Raw genomic sequence first — 24,050 nt, 5'->3', positions numbered from 1 at the left:
TTCGCAATGCTTCAAGCATTGGGCTGTTTATGACTTCTAGCCTATCAACTCCCGAGATTAGGCTGGTGTAACCGATGTGAAATGGCTAGCTATTTAGCAGGGTGTGCGCAAATAGCGTTTCAAACGTCACTCGCTCTGAGACTTGGAGTAGTTGTTCCCCTTGCTCTGCATGGGTAACGCTGCTTCGAGGGTGGCTGTTGTCGATGTGTTCCTGGTTTGAGCCCAGGTAGGGGCGAGGAGAGGGACGGAAGCTATACTGTTACACTGGCAATACTAAAGTGCCTATAAGAACATCCAATAGTCAAAGGTATATGAAATACAAATGGTATAGAGAGAAATAGTCCTAAAATTCCTATAATAACTACAACCTAAAACTTCTTACCTGGGAATATTGAAATGTTAAAAGGAACCACCAGATTTCATATGTTGTCATGTTCTGAGCAAGAACCTAAACCTTAGCTTTTTTACATGGCACATACTGCACTTTTACTTTCTTCTCCAACACCTTGTTTTGCCTTATTTAAACCAAATTGAACATTTTTCATTATTTATTTGAGGCTAAATTGATTTTATTGATGTATTATATTAAGTTAAAATAAGTGTTCATTCAGTATTGTTGTAACTGTCATTATTATAAATAAATTACAAATATATATATATATTTTTTTTTTTAATCGGCCGATTAATCGGCATTGGCTTTTTTTGGTCCTCCAATAATCGGTATCGGCGTTGAAAAATCATAAATCAGTCGACCTCTACTACGCATGGTGTTGGCCAGGTCAATGAGAACGGCATGAGACTACTGACCATGTGCCGAGCCTGATCTCATCATCACTAACAGCCTGTTCCAGCAGAAAAACAATAGAAATCTATTGGACGCTTCAAAACACTGGCACCTGATCATCTACGTCATAGTAAGACGTTTTGATACCAATGACGTCCTGCTGATACGTGTCATGAGGGGTGCAGAATACTGGACAGATCACTGTATGATACTGGCTAAACTCCAGGTGAGAATACAGTGGCAATATCTGCAGCAACAGCCGGGGGTTATCCCTTCTGGCTGTTGCCCGGCAAGGTCCTGGCCAATGCATCTTCCAAAAGAAAAGGAGCGCGGTTGACATGATATTCACGGCACGGCAACTCCAGCAGAAGTGCCATGAACATCAGGACCTTTTCATGGCCTTTGTCACCCTCTAAGGCCTTCGACACGGAGCCGGGAACAACTATGGGGCATACTAAAATTAGTCAACATCCTTTGCCAGTTCCATAGGAGTGCAGGAGTCAGGATTGGTGTGAGGCAAGGGTGCGTGCTGGCACCTGTACATCTTCCTCATGTGTCACCCAGCTTCTCCACAAGGCGCTTGAGGACAGCAGCAGGGTTGCGGTGGACTTCAGGCTGGTGAAAACCTATTCAACATCAGGAGGCTCCAAGCAACCACCAAGGTTGACAGAGCAGGTTCTTGAGCTGCAGTATGTTGATGACTGTGCTCGTGGCTCACACTCCGGAAGACCTTCAGTCCATCCTTGTAAAACGGCTGTGAAGGTCAACAGCAGGATGGGACTGTCAACAAGACAGAGGGGGTCTGCCAATGGAGATCCAGCCCTCCATTCACCATGCCCTTCTTCACCATAGAACACAAATCACTGGAAATATCCCCGTCATTCAAATACCTGGGCAGCATCCTCCCGGAGGACTACAGCATCGACCCAGAAATTCAAAAAAGGATCAAGCAAGCCTTCACTACCGTCGGGAAACTCAGACGCAGTGTCTTCCAAAACTGGGATCTCCACCTGCACACCAAAGTCACCGTCTTTCAAGCCGTCTGCATTACCACAGTTCCTTACAGCTGTGAAGCCTGGGTCACCTACAGTCGCCGCAACAAGCAGCTCGAGCAATTCCACATAGGATGCCTACAGTGCATACTGGGAATCAACTGGGGCAACCGTGTGCCCCACACAGAAATACTTTCTAAGACCAAATGCAAGAGTAGGGACGCCACGGCCACCCAACACCAACTGCGCTGGCTCGGTCATGTCATTAGAATGTCTCGTGAGCGCTTGCCATGGAAGATCTTGAATGGCCAGCTACTTCTTGGCTGCCGGTCTGAAGCGCTACGAGGACCAGCTGAAAGCGTCACGGAAGAAGTGCAACATCAAACCCACAGACCTGGTGGACGCCGCCGCCGACCGTTCCACCTGGCGGTAGCTCTGACAGAGCGGTGTACAGAGGCAGGAGGAGAGGAGCACAAAGAGACAGGAAAAAACAGCTCAGGAGACATGACAACCATGACTGCCCCCTCCCTCCCAACACAGCCTGCACATGCCCCACCTGTAATTAAGTTTGTGGATCTCGGATTGGACTCTACAGCCACCAAAGAATTCATTGTTAAATCAGAAGTGGAAGTCATCATCGGATACGATGGATTACCGCAAGGCGTGTGTGTGTGTGTGTGTGTGTGTGTGTGTGTGTGTGTGTGTGTGTGTACCGTAGGGGGGTATCCTGGGGCAGTATTGGTAGCTTTATAATAGTGGAAGACGATCATGACAAGGTTCCAGTGTCCGTAACTCATGTGCCAGGCTATCCAGGATGGAGAGTACGTGTCGAAGATCACGGGCAGCATAACCACATAGACTACCAGCAGAATAGAAGTGGTCAGTATCACTAACAGACATACAAACACCTGGAGAAAGAGAGAGGGGGTAAATGAGTGAGAAATTGTTTCATGAGCATGAACATCTGGGCAACTGACACACACACACTTACCGCCCCGAACCTGCGGGTGAGTAGGTCCACCATCCATAAGATGGGTTCCATCAGTGAGTCCATGACGACATCAGAGTTGGTGAGGGTGTTGTAATAGAGGGAGTCGACCATCAGTCTGAGGTAGGCCCATATCTGCCTCACACACAGCGGTAGTCTGCAGTTGTTGCCATTTCTGCAGTGCCACTGTCTGGCGCACACACACAACCACAGCCAGCGCTGCAGCAGGAAGGTGGGGCACAGCCGCATTCTTCTCCTGAAACACACACAGATGAATGTTTACCAGGGATTATTCTACCATTTTTCACGATGCTTAAATAAATAAAACACCTCTGTAAACTGAAGACATCCTCCAGTGATTTTGGAAAATGTACTGTTGCAAAGTGATATCCCATGTATAAATACAGTAAATAATACACACTTGTTGGATTCAAACTTTTAACTTGAAATACAGTGTCTTACACTATTAGAACAGTGGATGGAAATCTACTGAGTGAGACAGGGGAGTGCAGAAAGTTTACATTCTGTTAAAAGATGTTATTGTTAAATCTCATTTATACTATGAAGAGAAGGGCAATGGTCTGGTTTCAGTCACAGACAGCCGTGAGTTAGGGAGGAGTGAGGAATTAGGATCAAGGTCAGGTCAGATGAAGTGAGAACAAAGAGTTGCCACTAAAGTCCTGCCTAGCAACAGAGATGTATTGGCTGTCCAAATGTGCGAGGAGATATATGTGCTTGTGTAAACATGTCTTTGTCTTATGCAGCTGTTTGATCCAGTAGTTAAAAAAAAAAACTTGGTTTGAGCTTTGACTAGTTGTCCGTTAGTTTTTCACTCTGTCAGAACCTAACAGTTGTCGGTAGGATTCACCACGATTTATAGTCGAACTGGAGAGTCACCCTAGACCCACTTCAATTTGCTTACCGCCCCAATAGGTCCACAGACGATGCAATCTTCATCACACGCACACTGCCCTATCCCATCTGGACAACAGGAATACCTATGTAAGAACGCTGTTCATTGACTACAGCTCAGCATTCAACACCATAGTACCCTCCAAGCTCATCATTAAGCTTGAGGCCCTGGGTCCGGACCGCCCCCAGGTGGTGATGGTAAAAATCGACACAACGTCGCTGATCCTCAACACTTGGGCCCCATAAGGGTGAGTGCTCAGCCCCCTCCTGTACTCCCTGTTCACCCATGACTGCGTGGCCAAGCACGCCTCCAACTCAATCATCAAGTTTGCAGATGACACAACAGTAGTAGGCTTGATTAGCAACAGCGACAAGACAGCCTACAGGGAGGAGTTGAGGGCTCTGGGAGTGTGGTGTCAGGAAAACAACCTCACTCAATGTCCACAAAACAAAGGAGATGATCGTGGACTTCAGGAAACAGCAGAGGGAGCACCCCCCTATCCACATCTACAAGACAGCAGTGGAGAAGGTGGAAAGTTTTAAGTTCTTCGGCGTACCCAGCACTGACAAACTGAAATGGTCCACCTACACAGACAGCGTGGTGAAGGCGCAACAGTGCCTCTTCAACCCCAGGAGGCTGAAGAAATTTGTCCTGTCACCGAAAACCATCAAACTTTTACAGATGTACAATTGAGAGCATCCTGTCGGGCCGTATCACCGCTTGGTACGGCAACTACACGGCCAAGGTAAGACAAAGAAACAGGGAGGAAAGAGCAGTGAATCTATCGCAAAGTGCAGAGTGTCAGAGCACTGTTTTAGGTGTGGGGCCGTTGGTCATTGGAAGAGTGTAGCAGGGCATGAAACAAGTCACATTTACGACAGGGAAAAGTATTACATTCAGCACGGTAACAGGGGCAGAATCGACCAGGACCAGTAACAATACTCGGATAGTGATGGGTGGGGAACCAATTATTCCGACTTATTCTGACATATGTTTATAGAATTGACGAAAGGGAGGAGGGGTCACGAGAAATTAAGAGTGGAGTTAATATTGTGAGTAATTGTTTGTTTTAAAAAAGCAATTGTGTCATGCGCCAGCATTGGGGTTGCCAAACCTAAAATTACCTTTTAAACTATTTGTTCATGAAGATGAAGGGCATTGTAGTGTGGTGGTTACGGAAAATCATGGTGGAAAGAGAGACCAGTCATATACGGGAGTAAATCGTTAGACACGGCGGCATTTCTTACCACTGAGTCTAAGGGTAGTACAGGCTACATAAACATTGGGATGGATTAAAACAAATGATTAATGATTGGAGGGAGGACGTGTTTTGTTTGTAATTAAAACTAGTTGATAATTAAGATTTAGCATAATACTAACAAAATGCACATTTTCTCTTCCAGGAGAAGATGGGCTGTCCTTATCTCTCTTTGAAATATTTCACAGAGGTTGTTTCTTCACGGAGCAGTTAGCGAAATTCTGCAGTTTTATAAAATCTATTGGATAATTTATCAATTGTTTTAAGTATGAGTCGGAAAGGAGAGAAGAGAGCGCCAAGTGAGGGGAGGGTGCACTGCTCAAATCTATTGAGTCAAGGGAGGATTTCCTCCCAGGAAACCTAATATTTTAGTGTCCTCTGAGAGGAAGGTGGAGAACCCACTAGATGGTAGCTTGGGCTAACCAGGACATTGATAGTAGGGATTTTGTTTTACCATGTCATCAGAATCCTAATTTTAAAGTGCATGAATACATATCGCTTTCTGGGTGATACAGTACAATTAATTACGTACAAGGCTCAGTCTGCATCTCATTTTGACACCCGAGGAAGAAGGAGACTGGCATGGAGACTAGCATCACATTGGCTTAGAACAGATGGACGGTTCTTGCCCAAATCTCATTCTCATCAAGGTTGGTGTGAAATTATTAAACATGCATTTTCTCTCTTCCCTGTTCAAGTCAATATATTTTCTAGGTGGCGTTCCACATGAGGGATTATTGGAAATTGAATGACTCCATACGTGGACGAGTTAGGGAGGAGTGAGGAATTCAGGTCGGATGAGATTTTCCCAATACCTGGAAAAGCGCACCTATTGGTAATTGGGTAAAAATAAAATAAAAAGCGGACACTGAAAATCCCTTTGAGCAAGGTGAAGTTATTAATTACACTTCGGAAGGTGTATCAGTACACCCAGTCACTACAAAGATACAGGATGGAAACCACTCAGGGATTCACCATGAGGCCAATGGTGACTTTAAAACAGTTACAGAGTTTAATGGCTGTGACAAGGAAAACTGAAGATGGATCAACATTGTAGTTACTCCACAATAATAACCTAAATTACAGAGTGAAGAGGAAGCATGCATCTAAAACATGCATCTTGTTTGCAAGGCACTAAAGAAAATTGGCTAATAAATTCACTTTGTGTCCTGAATACAAAGTGTTATGTTTGAGGAAAATCCAACACAACCGAGTACCTACCACTACATATTTTCAAGCATGGTGGTGGCTGCATCATGTTATGGGTATGCTGGTCATCTGCAAGTAGTTTTTTTTATCAAAAGAAATGGAATAGAGTTAAGCTGACACGTGTATAAAAGCAATAAATTAGCACGTATATCCTACCAACGGGACATTAAAAACTGTAATATCTTATGTTTCACCGAGTCGTGGCTAAACGACGACATTAACATACAGCTGACGGGTTATACACTCTTTCGGCAGGATAGAACAGCAGCCTCTGGTAAGACACAGAGTGGCGGCCTATGTATATTTGTAAACAGCTGGTGCACGATATATACGGAAGTCTCAAGGTTTTGCATCTCATGATACGCTGTAGACCACACGATCTACCTAGAAAGTTGTCATCTGTCTACATACCACAGACCGGTGAGGGCACTAAAACCACACTCAATAAGGTGTATACCGCCATAAGCAAACAGGAAAACCCTCATCCAGATGCGGCGCTCCTAGTGGCCGTGGACTTTAATGCAGTTACAACTGATTAAAGTTTCCCTAATTTCTATCAGCATGTTAAATGTGCAAAAAAACAAAACTCAAAACCATCTTTACTCCACACAGAGACGCGTACAAAGCTCTCCCTCCATTTGGCAAATCAGACCATAATTCTATCCTCCTGATTCCTGCTTACAAGCAAAAATTAAAGTAGGAAGCACCAGTGACTCGGTCTATGAAAATGTTTTTAAAAAGTGGTCAGATGAAGCAGAAGCTAAACTACAGGACTGTTCTACTAGCACAGACTGGAATATGCTCCTGGATTCTTCCGATGACATTGAGTAGTACAGTCCCTGGCTTCATAAATAAGCGCACTGATGACGTCATCCCCACAGTGACTGTACGTACCAGACCCCAACCAGAAGCCATGGATTACAGGCGGCATTTGCACTGAGCTAAAGGGTAGAGCTGCCGCTTTCAAGGAGCGGCATTCTAACCCGGAAGCTTATAAGAAATCCCGCTATGCCCTCTGACAAACCAGCAAACAGGCAAATCGTCAATACAGGGCTAAGATCGAATCGTACAACACCGGCTCTGACGCTCATTGGATGTGGCAGGGCTTGCAAACTATTACAGAATACAAAAGGGAAGCACAGCCGAGAGCGTCGCAGTGACACGAGCCTACCAGACGAGCTAAATAACTTCTATGCTTGCTTCGAGACAAGTAACACTGAAACATGCATGAGAGCATCATCTGTTCCGGACGACTGTGTCATCATGCTCTCTGCAGCCGATGTGAGTAAGACCTTTAAACAGGTCAACATTCACAAAGCCGCAGGGCCAGACAGATTACCTGGACGTGTACTCCGAGCACACGCTGACCAACTGGCAAGTGTCTTTACTGACATTTTTAAACCTCTCCCTGTCTGAGTCTGTAATACCAACATGTTTCAAGCAGACCACCATAGTCCCTGTGCCCAAGAACACTAAGGTAACCTGCCTAAATGTCTACCGTCCCGTAGCACTCACGTCTGTAGCCATAAAATGCTTTGAAAGGCTGGTCATGGCTTACATAAACACCATTATCCCAGAAACCCTAGACTCACTCAAATTTGCATACCGCCCCAACAGATGATGCAATCTCTATTGCACCCCACACTGCCCTTTCAACCTGGACAAAAGGAACACCTAAACTCAGCAAAAAAAAGTAAGGCCTCTTTTTCCAGGATCCTGTCTTTCAAAGATAATTTGTAAAAATCCAAATAACTTCACAGATCTTCATTGTAAAGGGTTTAAACATTGTTTCCCATGCTTGTTCAATGAACCATAAACAATTAATGAACATGCACCTGTGGAACGGTCGTTAAGACACTAACAGCTTACAGACGGTAGCCAATTAAAGTCACAGTTATGAAAACTTAGGACACTAAAGAGGTATTTCTACTGACTGAAAAACATCAAAAGAACACTGTCTCCACCCCTCAACCAGTATTCTACAAGAGCACAGACACAAGGGACAACAGACACACCGGTCTCTACATTGCAAATGAGCTGAAGACAGTCAATGACCTGGGACCACAGAAAGTATTTGCACTGGTGACAGACAATACTGCACACGTGAAGGCTGCTTGGTCTAAAGTGGAGGAGTCCTACCCTCACATCACACCCATTGGCTGTGCTGCTCATGCATTGAATCTGCTCCTCAATGACATCATGTCACTGAAAACAATGGATACACTACAAGAGAGCCAAAGAAATGGATAGGTATGTGAAGGGTCATCAAGTTAGAGCAGCAATCTACCTCACCAAGCAAAGTGAGAAGAATAAGAGCACCACATTGAAGCTGCCCAGCATCACCCGTTGGGGTAGTGTTGTCATCATGTTTGACAGTCTCCTGGAGGGAAAGGAGTCTCTCCAAGAAATGGCCATATCACAGTCTGCCGATATGGACAGCCCAATCAAGAGGATCCTCCTGGATGATGTATTTTGGGAGAGAGCGGTAAGCAGCCTGAAACCTATAGCAGTAAGCCATTGCACGGATTGAGAGAGACAATGCCATCAAGTCTGATATTCAGACTCTGCTTGCAGATATAAGAGAAGAAATCCTTACTGCCCTGCCCACTTCACGGTTGAGGAAACTGCAGTTCTGAAATACATCAAAAAACGTAAGACTTCTGCCTGAAGCCCATACGCAGCGTACATGTTGGATCCCAAGTATGCTGTAAGAGCATCCGGACTGGTGCAGAGATCAACAAGGCCTATGGTGTCATCACTACCGTGTCTCGCCACCTTGGCCTGGATGAGGGCAAGGTTCTTGGCAGTCTGGCGAAGTACACTTCCAAGCAAGGACTTTGGGATAGAGATGCAATATGTTGGCACGACTGCCATATCTCATCAGCTACCTGATGGAAGGGTCTTTGTAGATCTGAGGCTCTTACCCGTGTTGCTTCCATCATCCTACAAATCCCATCAACATCAGCAGCCTCAGAGTGCAACTGGTCCTTGTTTAGGAACACACACACACAGGCTGAAAAATTGGTGGCCATTCTGGCAAGTTTGAGGTTTTTTGAGCCTGACAACAAGCCATCCTCAACAAGGTTGGAAAGTGACAGTGAAGATGAGACCTCAGAGTCTGATGTTCAGGAGGTGGACATTGAGGAGGTCCAGGGAGAAGACTTGGAAGCCTGAGAGGAAGACAACCAAAGCTTAAGTTTATAGACTATCGTTTTACAGATCTATGATGAAAACATTTTTGGGAGATGCGATGGATCATTGGGAATCATCCAAATATTACCTTTCTTTTGTTGTTCAGTGAAATCCCCACGTGAAGAGTAAACTCATTTAATTAAAGTTCAATTCGTAACTAAATTGTTTTTTAAAATTATTATTTCTATTGGAAGGATTTAATCATTTTCAATTATGTCTACTTATGATAAGGTAAAAGGTTTATGTTTGTCTCCACATGATAAATATATCCAATGCAAAAAAAAAATACATTTAAATTGTATTAATTTGCATTATTTCCATTAATTCCAATACATTCTAGGCAAGTCTAGGTCCAAGAAGCTTCTGAACAGCTTCTACCCCAAGCCATAATATTCCTGAACATCTAATCAAATGGCTATCCAGACTATTTGCATTGCCCCCCTCTTCTACGCTGCTGCTACTCTTATCTATGCATAGTCACTTTAATAACTCTACCTACATGTACATATTACCTCTGCCATGCCTGGTTCACCAACTACTTTGCAGACAGAGTTCAGTGTGTCAAATCGGAGGGCATGTTGTCCGGTCCTCTGGCAGTCTCTATGGGGGTACCATAGGGTTCAATTCTCGGGCCGACTCTTTTCTCTGTATATATCAATGATGTTTCTCTTGCTGCGGGCGATTCCCTGATCCACCTCTACGCAGACGACACCATTCTGTATACTTCTGGCCCTTCCTTGGACACTGTGCTATCTAACCTCCAAACAAGCTTCAATGCCATACAACACTCCTTCCGTGGCCTCCAACTGCTCTTAAACGCTAGTAAAACCAAATGCATGCTTTTCAACCGTTCGCTGCCTGCACCCGCACGCCCGACTAGCATCACCACCCTGGATGGTTCCGACCTAGAATATGTGGACATCTATAAGTACCTAGGTGTCTGGCTAGACTGTAAACTCTCCTTCCAGACTCATATCAAACATCTCCAATCCAAAATCAGATCTAGAGTCGGCTTTCTATTTCGCAACAAAGCCTCCTTCACTCACGCCGCAAAACTTACCCTAGTAAAACTGACTATCCTACCGATTCTCGACTTCGGCGATGTCATCTACAAAATAGCTTCCAATACTCTACTCAGCAAACTGGATGCAGTTTATCACAGTGCCATCCGTTTTGTTACTAAAGCACCTTATACCACCCACCACTGCGACCTGTATGCTCTAGTCGGCTGGCCCTCTCTACATGTTCGTCGCCAGACCCACTGGCTCCAGGTCATCTACAAGTCTATGCTAGGTAAAGCTCCGCCTTATCTCAGTTCACTGGTCAAGATGGCAACAACCACCCGTAGCACGCGCTCCAGCAGGTGTATCTCACTGATCATCCCTAAAGCCAAAACCTCATTTGGCCGCCTTTCGTTCCAGTTCTCTGCTGCCTACGACTGGAACGAATTGCAAAAATCTCTGAAGTTGGAGACTTTTATCTCCCTCACCAACTTTAAACATCTGCTATCTGAGCAGCTAACCGATCGCTGCAGCTGTACATAGTCCATCGGTATATAGCCCACCCAATTTACCTACCTCATCCCCATACTGTTTTTATTTTATTTACCTTTCTGCTCTTTTGCACACCAGTATCTCTACCTGCACATGTTCATCTGATTATATATCACTCCAGTGTTAATCTGCTAAATTGTAATTATTCACTCCTATGGCCTATTTATTGCCTACCTCCTCATGCCTTTTGCACACAAAGTATATAGATTCTTTTTTTTCTACTATGTTATTGACTTGTTTATTGTTTACTCCATGTTTAACTCTGTGTTGTTGTCTGTTCACACTGCTATGCTTTATCTTGGCCAGGTCGCAGTTGCAAATGAGAACTTGTTCTCAACTATCCTACCTGGTTAAATAAAGGTGAAATAAAAAAATAAAAGTAAAAATTACCATTACATGGTACCCCCCCGTATATATCCCCTCTATTATTATTTACTGCTGCTCTTTAATTATTTGTTATCTCTTAATTCTCCATTATCTTTAAACTGAATGTTTGGTTAAGGGCTTGTTAGGTAAGCATTTCACCTGTTGTATTCGGCACGTGACAAATAACATGTTTTTAGAAATCAATTTTTTTCACTTTGTCATTATAAAAGGTATTGTGTGTAAATGAGGGAGAAATGTATACATTTTGAATTCAGGCTGCAACAGCAAAATAATGTGGAATAAAACAAGGTGTAGGAATACTTTCCGAAGGCACCGTATGTAGAAAAGATAATGGACCCATATTTTTTTTTTATAACCTTTGAAAAGTAACAATCACCAAAATAAAAGCTAGATAGTCGGAGAATTGAAAATAGAGGTTAACCGATTAATCGGAATGGCCAATTAATTAGGGCCGATTTCAAGTTTTCATAACAAATCGGTAATCTGCATTTTTGGACACCGATCATGGCCGATTACATTGCACTCCATGAGGAGACTGCATGGCAGGCTGACTACCTGTTATGAGAGTGCAGCAAGGAGCCACGGTAAGGTGCTAGCTAGCATTAAACACATCATTAAAAAACAATCAATCTTAACATAATCACTAGTTAACTACACATGGTTGATGATATTACTGGTTTATCTAGCTTGTCCTGCGTTGCATATAATCAATGCGGTGCCTGTTAATTTATCATTGAATCATAGCCTACTTCGCCAAACGGGTGATTTAACAAACGCATTCGCGAAAAAAGCACTGTCGTTGCACCAATGTGTACCTAACCATAAACATCAAAGCCTTTCTTAAAATCAATACACAAGTATATATTTTTAAACCTGCATATTTAGTGCATGTTAGCAGCCAATATTAATTTATTTTAACTAGGGAAATTGTGTCACTTCTCTTGCGTTCTGTGCAAAAGAGTCAGGGTATATGCAGCAGTTTGGGCCACCTGGCTCGTTGTATATTTAGAAATCCATGTTATTCAATTATTGCATGCACACTGCTCGCGCGCACCAACGAGCATCTGCGATGCCAAGGGCTAAAATAGAACTCCTTTCTATTTCTGACGCAGATTGCGCTGCAAGTCCTGCCTCTCTCATCTCCTCATTGGTTATACACACGTGGATGATTGAAAGACAAACTGTTTTGCCGGTCGTCGTGGTAATCCGTCGTGGTTGGCCGTTTTATGTGTGGATTAATTGTCGGAGTAGAAGACCTTGTGCATTTCAGGTAAAATAACAACTCAATGTTTATATCCCAGAACAAATGAGCTGGCAACAGCAAGCTAGCTAAATAGGACAAATTAGCTAGCAAGTGCCAGCTAACTAGCTAAATTGCCATACATGTTTAATGCTTTTCGACCTGTCCCCAAATTAATGTCATTGGTTCAGAGTTTGTTTTGATATTTTAACCTGCGTGTCGTGATCGCGTTTGGTGTAGGGGGACCAAATACATTTATGCACGATAACGCACGCGCGCAGCCGGTTTGGATTCCGTGTAACAAAGACAGCCAACTTCGCCAAACGGGGGATGATTTAACAAAAGCGCATTTGCAAAAAAAGCACAATCGTTGCATGAATATACCCATAAACAAGTTCAAACAGGTGCCATTAATACAGGTAACGAGTGGAGGACAGAGGAGCCTCTTAAAAAGATGTTGCAGGTCTGTGAGAGCCAGAAATCTTGCTTGTTTGTAGGTGACCAAATACTTATTTTCCACCATAATTAGCAAATAAATTCATTAAAAATCCTACAATGTGATTTTATGGATTTTTTTTCTCATTTTGTCTGTCATAGTTGAAGTGTACCTATGATGAAAATTACAGGCCTCTCTCATTTTTAAGTGGGAGAACTTGCACAATTGGTGGCTGACTAAATACTTGTTTTGCCCCACTGTATAAATAAATAATAAATAAAAATATATTTAAAAAATGTACAATTTAAAAAAAATACCAAAATAAAAACAAAATACGTATTTTTTTAATTTTTTAATTTAAATCGGCCGATTAATCGGTATTTGCTTTTTTTTGGTACTCCAATAAATCGGCATCCGCCTTGAAAATCATAATCGTTCGACCTCTAATTGAAAATTCCAAAAACAATGAATTTAGCAGTATTGATTTTGTTATGTTTAAAGAATACAGCATTAGCCATGACAAAATGCATAGAATTGCAAGATTTGCCAACAAAGTCATAAACTCCACCTATTTCTAGAATTTCTCTTCTTAAAATCAGATTTCAAAACCTAAGCTTAAACCACACTGGTGACATTATGCCTTACCCAAGCCATAAATCAAGACCAAAAAGCACATTTTTGTTTTAATGTGTTAAGATAGACAATTTCAACTTTGTGGCTGTGTTATCTAGTGGAAACCCAGCTGACCTCCGACCGAACCCCTTGCCACACCCACCACCGAAGCCCCTTTTTGATCCAGAAAAAAAAAAAAATGCGCACACACACAGGCCTGAACAATACACAGAGCTACAAAGACCACATGGTGTAAGCAATGGTTCCGCTTTTTAAGACCTACTTTTCTGGGCTCCAGACGATTATGGCATTGGAATCTATTCCAATTTCCCCCTGGGTCCCTGGGATTAACGGGATAGGGTGGATTTGCGACAGAGAAGTTTCGAGTCTGCCGGCCGTTCATCCTACCCGTAATTCCAGTTTAGGATTAGATTATTCCTTTGACCTGGACTGTGTTTGCAGCATGAGTAGATGCGCTTCTTTTGGGATCAAAGCGAGAGAACATTTGTTATATTCTTTGCTAGTAAGTGAGTTATTAGTCCAGTTATTGCTCATTTCTAGTCAACAATGGGGGAGTGGCTGCTTCCTACAAGAGCACAAAACCTGTGCATTTCTAGCCTTTGAAAAGAGAGTCAGGTAAATATTTTTTTTCGGTCTTAAAAAGAGGCATTGTTGTATTTTGAGACATGCTTGAATGAGCTAAGTAGCCAATAGGCAGAGGGTAGGATAATGTCTGATTCTCTAATGATGGTATGGAAATAATAATTAACTTTATTTTCTTGGTTTCCTGCGTTATACACATTTCCAGTCACCACCTTATCTGAATGTCAGGGGAATAAAATGGTTAATGTGAAGCCCTGCATTTTTTTCAAAAATTCTCACGGAATGTAGGCCTACATTTTACACCACACATTGGCTGCTACTATAGGCTGAATGATATAACATTTTAACATGGAAATAGCCGTTCTGTGATGCATTTTCTCCATTGTTTTTAATGGTAGGCCACTCAGATAGGCCTACATTATGACCAAACGGCCACTGTTTTAACTGTACCTTAAAGCGGGTACAGCGTCAGTATAAACAATAAACCCGCACCAGAAGTTGCACAGAATTTTCACAATGTTCAAGTTTGCACTCAGCAGACCTGAAATTTGCTCAGTTCCCAAAACAATGAGGGAACATTACTCAAGTCACTGGCCCAATCCCAAATCAACCCCCCTAGACCCTACACACTTGTGGAGATCTGAGATAATTTGATCTAAGCAATATGGTAAAACTTCCACCTAGCCTATTAGAGGGCAAATTGGAACTATTACCAAATTGATTACACCTGTGAAATCATTGCAGATCTCCACAAGTGCATAGGACGTTGGGCAGGGCTCGCCAACCTGGTTCCTGGAGAGTTACCATCCTGTAGGTTCACTCCAACCCTAATAATTAACTGGTTGATGAGCTGAATAAGGTTAGTTACAACTGGGGATGGAGCAAAAACCTACAGGAAGGTAGCTCTCCAGGAACAGGGTTGGAGAGCCCTCGCGTAGGGTCTAGACCAGGATTGCCCAATAGGAAGCACACTGGCCAAACTGTTGGTTTTATTTGGCACCGAAGTTTAGTAAAAAAAAATATAAAAACAAATCTATACAATTTTCATCTGATTATGTCAAATACTATCTGTTTGGAATTCCTACGGTGAATTTGCTGTGTACAAATTATAAATAACTATGTTCTGGCACACCAACCATCTGCTCAAGAAAGAAATTATAATAATCGGCCCACAGCTGAAAGTAATTGGGGACCCCTGTAGTTTTGGGATTGGGCCACAAACTGCTAGGACTACTGCTTTATATATATATATATATATATATATATATATAGTTATGACACGTCATTTTATGGCAACTCTACTCTTGCTCTTCTGCATTCCAATCAAGGGATATGAGCAGGGCTGAACACAATAGTGAGAGCGACACAGCCCATAATGACAGCTTTGAAAGAATGGAGTTAGCTATATTGTTGGAATCCTATCCAGACGTTCTGTCTAGCACATTGTTGCGCATTTTCACCGCAACTTTCCATTAACATACCTCTGTCACTCACTGTTCATTCCCCCCATTTGTTATAAACCATCTGCCAGCGCAGTAGCAACTATCAAGCTTCAATGTTTTATGACACGACGGACAAAATGCTATTTTAAGATAGCCAAACAATATGATTGAATAGGAGTCATATACGTTTAAGATTTTCCTCAGAGAACATCAGTTGAAAGGACCACAGGCACTTGACCAGTGTCGTGAGCTACCAGCAGCAAGCTTGAAGAGAGAGTAGCGCTGTATGCTGCTAGCTACCATGCACAAAGTAATACATTCCATTTATATACTCACTTTCTTAGGATCGCATGTCACCCGTGAGAAATGTGTTATCTCTGGCCATGATACCAAGGTGAAGAAGGTTTAATTCATCCGGAAGCTAACAATTGAACGGAGACAATGTTCTCTGTCGCGAGTTTAGCCCAGACGCTTCTCCTCTACGTTACAGACTCAGTGCTGAAAATGAGTAATTTTACTTCCGGGAGAGGCTATACGGACCAAAGGTGTGTATATAAATAATTGATATTGACATGGTGCCCTAATTGATGACTTATGTCGCACAGCGGCAGTCGAGACGAATACATTCGATTGTCAGTCCTCCTAATTAGTCGTCCTGAAAAGTTGCTTCGTGGAAACCCGGAGCTGACAAGGTAAAAATCTGTCGTTCTGCCCCTGAACAAGGCAGTTAACCCACTTTTTAAATATAATTTCAGTTGTTTGAGAAGACAAAAATCACCAGGAAATCAGCTCAAAATTATTTTAATTTAGAAAATCTGTAACCAAGTAATCACACGCATAAATAGAGGCATGTGATTTTTATCAACGTAATCAAGGTTTAGTATATATGTTTGGGATTATTGCGGTCAATTTGCAGTGTACTAATGATTCATCCTGATGAGCCCTTCACAGCTAGACAAATTTCAAATTCTCGCTGAAGTGGTTGGACACCAATATCGGGACGTGAGTAATTTTTTTTTTTTTTTTTTTTACAAACATGTAGCTAGACATTAATGCTGTGCAGTCATTGTTTTATTGTGTTAATGGTTTGCCATTTTGTTTATTTTGATCAATTCCTCATTACCTGTGACCAGTAGTAAATGTACGGTTATTCGCGTCATTTCGTTACATTCAGTTATGTTAATGCATAGATTAATTAGTCCTACAGTCATTTGCCGTTCTCAGAGTGGAAACTTTTGCAGTTCACAACCTGTTACACTTGTGATAAACAAGTTTTGGTTTATTTCATACCTTAATTTACAAATGTTCCATTGCATTTTGGTTGGAGCGCTCCATGTGAGCAATGAGTGTCTTTTCTGTCATCTTAATGTTAAGATGTTAACATGTAATGCTCTGAGGATACCAATATCCAGTGGTAATGTCATAAAATACATGAACACATTTCCCTTTGTACAAAATCAGCTGTGTCCGGAGCTCACTGGTGCAGGAAACCGAGGGCCCGGAATAGGCTAGTTGATACAATGTTGCAAGTTCGCTGGCAACAGCTTCGGGATATATATATATATATATATATATATATATATATATATATATATATATATATATATATAACAGTCATTGGGCCGGAGCCAGTTGATTGATTTGATAGGCTACAATGCACTTCATAGCTCAAGTCAAGACAGATAGAAAAGGAGGCAGACCGATGGAGTAGAGCGACGAATGCGTTTATATTGGTCAACTTTCTGTATTTTCACTTAGTTCGCAATGGAAGTTATATGCCTGCTTCTACATTGGCCAGGGGTTTCCAACAGGTCGACCGCGTAGCTCACCTATGAGTAGTTCGCCAAACAATTCTGAAAGTACATGCAATTTTCACGTGTTCCACCGCAAACTGTCATAAACAAATCTTACAAGTAGGCCCTAACATTGACATTATCCCACCCCCTGGTTAAGTTTTGATTTTTTAAGCCAATAGTGTCTAACTCTATCTGCCAATTTCCAGCAATATTGCCCCTGTCTGTCGGTGTGGGGGGCACTTTTGTAAATCACTCCATGTGTAGCCAGTTGATGTGATAACCATCTTGTGAGTTTAAAAAAATACTTTCCCCAAAACCTTCTCAACTTAATGTTAATTGCAAAGTAGGCTTACCTGGCAGAAGTGTATCATGAGTAAGTATATCATTTGTATCTACACTGAACAAAAATATAAACGCAACCATTTCAAAGATTTGACTGGTTTATAGTTCATAAGAAATTCAGTCAATTGAAATGAATTAATTAGGCCATAAGCTATGGATTTCACAAGACTGGGTATATATATCTTAGAAAAAAGGGCTCATGATCTCGTTACAGTATTTCTGTGCATTCAAATTGCCGTCGATAAAATGCAATTGTTTGTTGTCCGTAGTTTATGCCTGCCCATACCAAAACCCCACCGCCACCATGGGGCACTCTGTTGTCAGGTCAAGACCCTGGTGTGGGCGACTAGCACGCAGATGCGCTTCCCTGAAACCGTTTCAGACAGTTTGTGTAGAAATTCTTCGGTGGCGCAATTAAAGGGCCAGATGCGCAATTAAAAGGGGACTTGCACTCAATTTTAAATGTGTTCGTTTTCTTCTAGACCTAAAGAAATGTCTAAAGTATTGACATGGGCTCAGAACATCAAATTTTGTTTCTCTGTGAACAATTGTAATTTTAAGAGTGAAAAATAAAGCCGATTTTGGGGAAAAAAACAGATTTTTATTAACCATAATTTTATCAGGTATATTGACAGAACACTGGACTACTTTCTTGTACATTAAGGACCTTGGGAAGAGTTGCAGGGGAGAGGAGGAGAATGTGCCTATTTGAAAGCTAGAATTTTTTTTTGCTCAGGACGTTATTTTTTGAAAGTAGCTCTCATGCTAGAACAGATTGGAGACCCCTGGCTTCATTCCATGCGCTCATTTCTTTAGCCGCCAATGGCTAACTGTGAATCAATGTGTACATATGACAGAGCCTGGTGCTCTGGCATTAGTGGAATTTTAACTTTTAGATTTTATCATTTTAATTCCAATTAGAAATATTAACCACGTGACAATGATTTTGAGAAACTAAAACATTATTAAAATTAAACTCTTCCATGAAAAATGCACTTGTGAAAATCATAACTGGCACGCAGATCGGTAGAAGTTGAAGGATAACTTGTAAACTTCCCCAAACTTGAAACTCATGTTCAGCCTTGGAATAGATTATTAGAGCACACATTTCTTTGTCATAGGCAAAATTACCAGGGGGGGTGGGTGGGACATGTCCATGTAGAATAGTTTTTGGGGGGGTTTTGGTCAGGGGTACCCCATATAGCATATGAACATGTCATAAGCAATGGCAAAATGTGTGAAATTGTAGGACATTTGCATACACAGTCGACTTTGGGCACAAAAAAGGTCCAACTCCTCCTCTTTCTCAATTTTCAAGCAGAAATGGGCTGTGTATTTGGTAGTTTATTGTTGTCATTTGGTCATGCGACTGACATTTGTTAGCTAAGCTAGCCAATGTAGCTAAACAGTAACTCCTCCAGTATGTGTTGACATCATTTTTCAGGATTTGTTTTTGGACGGAAGCTGTAGCGGTAAGAAATGGCACTTCTGTAGCCAAATATGTTATTAATATATTGCATTAAATTACCTAGTATAATGGTGCATTGATGATTTTTACAGTTTAAAGACAATATTTGAGTTTTTCCCAAAGTCTACCTTTAAAGTAGCTGTCCAGTGTTTCTAGATTTCTATGAAATATCACTTAAAATGAATTACATTGAGTAAAATAGTTTTCCTTCACAATTTTTTATTAAGCATGTTAAAAAGCAGCTTTTTTTGTATTGGAAAGCTTTGGGCATACCCCAACAACAGAATGGTGTGGGCGTATCCCAGTCATTAACCTTTTGACCTGTACAATCACTTATTTGTGATCATTGTTGAGTGGTCCCTGCGGTGTTGTCTGAAAAGCATCTAAATAATGTTTTGTACTGATGAAAAATAAAATGTCTAAACTTTATTCCACAATTTCACCTTTAATTTTAAAAGATCAACGCAAACTTCATCATCCAAGTATCACACGGAACACATCCACAGCCAATCTAAATACCAGGTTGCACTGACAAAAAACATGAGTTATCGATCTAACGGCTACACTTATTTGCAATGTACCACATCTCTGGTGAGCAAAAGGGAGAAATGTAAAATTGTTTAGAAAAGAGATATGTGTCAGCTAAACTAACAGCTAAATTCTTTGTGATGGCAGCCATGTTTGTTTGACAAGAGAACTCCCTAATCCCAGAACGCCATTCACTAAAAACGCAAATAAACAAAGTCAAAGATGGCTGCACCTGTTGCCCGAATAAGATCAATTTAGTCTGGCCACTTTTCACCATGTAACAAATCTTTGATGTGCTTGTTACAGAGTACACAACCTGAGCACATGCAGTTTTTGACAAGGCAAATAAAATGTTATCGCCTCACAGATTATCACCTCAAATACAAGCCTACCTTTGCGCGAAAGCTAAATAGGGTTGCCAGATTTGGATGAAACCTTTTTAGTGGTTTGTGGGAGGGGGGTGTATTTTAATTTGTGGAATGTTTTCTAGTCCAGGTGGGGTAGAAATGGGGGAAGGTATTGTGGGGGGATATCATCGGAAATATTACTATGATGGGGGATTTATTAATAAATGGGGTGCAAATACAGGAAAAGTTCATAAGATGCATAAACCTCTGGAAAGGGGGTTCTGAGTTGCCAACCCTGAGTAACCATAGTTACAATCGAAGTCAGTCCTGACAGAAAAAATGTACTCTTGAAAGACACCGATAGCCATTGAGTATAGAGGTAGTCTGGTCTTAAAAGGAAACGTCTCACTAATGAGGACCCCTTTTTTCCCAACCATTTTCTCCCAGGACCAATTCCCTGTCTTGCTGAGAGCGCTCCACTTAGTGAACAACGCTATCCCCTTCACAAAATTAGGACATACCACGTCGATGCGCTCCACTTAGTGAACAACGCTATCCCCTTCACAAAATTTCCATACCACGTCGATGTGTATAAACACCATGGGACCACGCAGCCGTCATACCGCTCAGGAAGGAGACACGTTCTGTCTCCTAGAGATGAACTTACTTTGGTGTGAAAATCAATAACAGAACAATAGGAAAGGAATGACCTTGTGAAGATGCTGGAGGAACCGGGTACAAAAGTATCTATAGCCACAGTAAAACGAGTCCTATATCGACATAACCTGAAAGGCCGCTCGGCAAGGAAGAAGCAACTGCTCCAAAACCCCCATAGAAAAGCCAGACTACGGTTTGCAATTGCACATGGTGACAAAGATTGTACTTTTTGGAGAAATGTTCTCTGAAAGGGTGGAGGCTTGCAAGCCGAAGAACACCATCCCAAACGTGAATCACGGGGGTGGCAGCATCATGTTGTGGGGGTTCTTTGCTGCAAAAGGGACTGGTGCACTTCACAAAATAGATGGCATCATGAGGGAGGAAAATGTTGGTTATTTTGAAGCAACATCTCAAGACATTAATCACGAAGTTGAAGCTTGGTCGCAAATGGGTCTTCCAAATGGACAATGTCCCCAAGCACACTTTCAAAGTTGTGGCAAAATGGCTTAAGGACAACAAAGTCAAGATATTGGAGTGACCATCACAAATCCCTGACCTCAATAATATAGAACATTTGTGGGCAGAACTGAAAAAGCGTGTGTGCGCAAGGAGGCCAACAAACCTGACTCCGTTACACCAGCTGTTAGGAGGAATTGGCCAAAATTCAACCAACTTATTGTGGAAGGCTTCTCGACACGTTTGACCCAAGTTAAGCAATTTAACGACAATGCTACTGAACACTCAATTAGTATATGTAAACTTCTGACCCACTAGGAATGTGATGAAAGATATTAAAGCTGAAATAAATCACTCTACGATTATTCTGACATTTCACATTCTTAAAACTGAGCCAACTGACTCCCAACTGACCTAAGACAGGGAAATCTTTATAAGGATTAAATCTCAGGAACTGTCAGGACAAACTGAGTTTAAATGTATTTGGCTAAGGTGTATGTAAACTTCCGACTTCAACTGTACAATTATTGCATAAACTGTAGTCTTTCACATTTGTGATTTTTGTGTAACATACTTTCAGATCACTGTGTACCTCGTCAGAATGCCTTCGGGAACCACCTTCTTGCACAGACTGAGAAGGATGTGAAGGTTTTTGACGAGGTAAAAATAATTGTCTGCTGTTCATTTATTTTCTGGCCTTCTCCAAGAGATGTAAGAAATGTATTTGTAATATGAAATATAATTTGCATTTAGTCCTGTTGTCAATCAATGTGAGACTGAACATCGACAATGCGCAGGAGAAACAGAAGGAGAGCTACCGGGGGAGAATCAAGAAGGGGAAGTAAAGAAGGGCAAGTACTTTGACATCTGGGCAAATTACTTGGGTTTGGAAGAAGGACGAAAGGAAGGCAAGACTTGGGGGAACCTCGCTGCTTTTTCGCTCCTAGCTGGAGTCACCATCCGTTAAGGTGAATAACACATCTCAGATAATTATTTTCATTTGCACACAAAACAACCTGAAGCCAATTTTAGTTTCCCTATCAATTATATTTTTCTCTTTGTCTTCCTAGGGTTACCTCGGTGGAAGCTAACAACCTTCTCCAGTTGGACGGTCGACCACCGAAAGCCCTGATGCCCTGCACTTCAGTGAAGCCCATTAGACAAAGTATGTTAAGCTTTGGTTGACATTTGAGAAAACAAGAAATTGTAGTTATGCTGAATGTACCTCTTCAATTTACCTTTCCAAATGACTTTAGGACCATCGACTGTCCGAGCACCCCAGGAGGTATCCCATCCACCAGAGCCAGTGAGTTCAGATCAGTCTGGTTCTGAGTCAGAAGGGTACCAGCCTGATGTCCTCCATTACCAACCACTCCAACTTTTCATGACATCTGCTACAGCTACTGTTGTCGTCATTATCTGCTAAGAAAGTTTTCGTGCTCTATCATGCTGGGCACATATGTGCGATACACAGATTTAACTAACTAAAAACACTAGCACTGCAAACACCACTGAGACTGGCTGCCTGTCGTGAACAAGTGACAGGCAGAACCTCCCACCCACACAGCAACCACCTCCTTTATATTCCACACACCAGAATTCTGTATTTTAGTTTTTGATTGCCATGAGTGTACAAAAAATCTGTGAAAAATATTAGTGCCACAACTGTACCAAAAGAATATCAATGTTTTATGTATTAAAATCTTTAATATTGCCAGGTTGGTTTTCACAGCTGTTTCACAAGGTGTTAATTGTAAGGTATCCCTTGATGGTATTTAGTAGTTCCACATTACTTATTGTTGTGTCCTAGGATCTACAATAGATACATATATATATTCAACCACAAGGGTGTGCTAGTGAGCTATGCGAGATAGAAAAAAATGTATCATACTAGAGGACTACATAAATTATATTATTTTGGTGTAGATGAGGGAAGGGCAGGTTAAGATATAAACATGACAGCCAGACAAGCCAGTGTATGAATCAAACGGATTTGTTTATGAATTGAGAGGAAATTAGCTGATTTTTGTGATCTGTAAGGGAAGTAACATTAATCATCTTAATCTTTTCTTTTAATGGCCAGTCTGAGATATGGCGCTTTCTTTGCAACTCTGCCTTGAAAGCCAGCATCCCGGAGTCACCTCTTCACTGTTGACGTTGAGACTGGTGTTTGGCGGGTACTATTTAATGAAGCTGCCAGTTGAGACTGAAATTTAAAAATGTATAAAACCATAACTAGAAACTCAACGACTAGGGTACAACAAAGGGCTGCTGTTTTTATGAGTAAGTGCATGTCTGTTTTTATTCAGCACTGTCAACACTTTGTGCATTTTATGGATTAAAGTGTTGAACATCCTCCATACTTTCACTCACACTACAACCAGCACTGTAGCTGCACTGAATGACTAAAGCAAAGCGTTCCAATAAGCTTGCTTTGTTATTTTTAGCAGCTTGTCTTTTTTTAAATCGAGGAATGTTTCACTTTCCCTGGTCATAGGAGTGACAACATGAATTGGGGAATGAGGTAGAAATAATGCAGTCCGCCATCCGCTGGAAGACTGTATCCCCTTTTCTCAGCAGAGGGGCGGTGAGTCGGGTGAGAGGCAGCCTCACCAAAGCTCCCTCCCTCCCCTCAGACTGACCATCAGATGCAGGGCATCAGTCCAGTAAAATATATATGTACATACACACACACACACAGTGGGGCAAAAAAGTATTTAGTCAGCCACCAATTGTGCAAGTTCTCCCACTTAAAAAGATGAGAGGCCTGTCATTTTCATCATAGGTACACTTCAACTATGACAGACAAAATGAGGGGAATTGTTAATGTTGTAAATAACTATTGTA

At 41.8% G+C, this 24,050-nt stretch overlaps 1 protein-coding gene and 1 long non-coding RNA gene across 6 annotated transcripts in view; one reads left to right on the top strand and one right to left on the bottom strand.

Moving 5' to 3' along the window:
* LOC110526060 (palmitoyltransferase ZDHHC16A) overlaps positions 1 to 24,050 on the bottom strand; it is a 68,697-nt gene that overhangs the window by 4,681 nt on the left and 39,966 nt on the right. For 2 of the 3 annotated variants that reach the window (XM_036981491.1, XM_021606664.2), the window contains exons 1-3: positions 15,946 to 16,117; positions 2,768 to 3,020; positions 2,490 to 2,684 (exon numbers count right to left, since the gene is read on the bottom strand). In XM_036981491.1, the coding sequence (XP_036837386.1) occupies positions 2,490 to 2,684; positions 2,768 to 3,013 (441 nt within the window). In that variant the 5' untranslated portion in view covers positions 3,014 to 3,020; positions 15,946 to 16,117. Of the gene's footprint in view, positions 1 to 2,489; positions 2,685 to 2,767; positions 3,021 to 15,945; positions 16,118 to 24,050 lie in introns of those variants that run through there. The other variant, XM_036981500.1, reaches the window with a different exon arrangement.
* LOC110526081 lies at positions 16,200 to 22,920 on the top strand. Of its 3 annotated transcripts, none has more exons than XR_002473876.2 (6): positions 16,200 to 16,301; positions 16,561 to 16,611; positions 21,784 to 21,863; positions 22,001 to 22,171; positions 22,274 to 22,368; positions 22,460 to 22,920. It is a non-coding gene; the product is annotated as an uncharacterized LOC110526081 (long non-coding RNA). The 3 variants fall into 3 exon arrangements; XR_002473877.2 differs by having other exon boundaries at positions 16,211 to 16,301; positions 16,551 to 16,611; XR_002473875.2 differs by lacking the exon at positions 16,200 to 16,301 and having other exon boundaries at positions 16,321 to 16,611.

The sequence above is a fragment of the Oncorhynchus mykiss genome, chromosome 1, assembly GCF_013265735.2.
Source record: "Oncorhynchus mykiss isolate Arlee chromosome 1, USDA_OmykA_1.1, whole genome shotgun sequence".
Lineage (NCBI taxonomy): Eukaryota > Metazoa > Chordata > Actinopteri > Salmoniformes > Salmonidae > Oncorhynchus > Oncorhynchus mykiss.
Note: the sequence above shows the minus strand (reverse complement) of the source record. Positions and strands in the feature narration are given on the sequence as shown.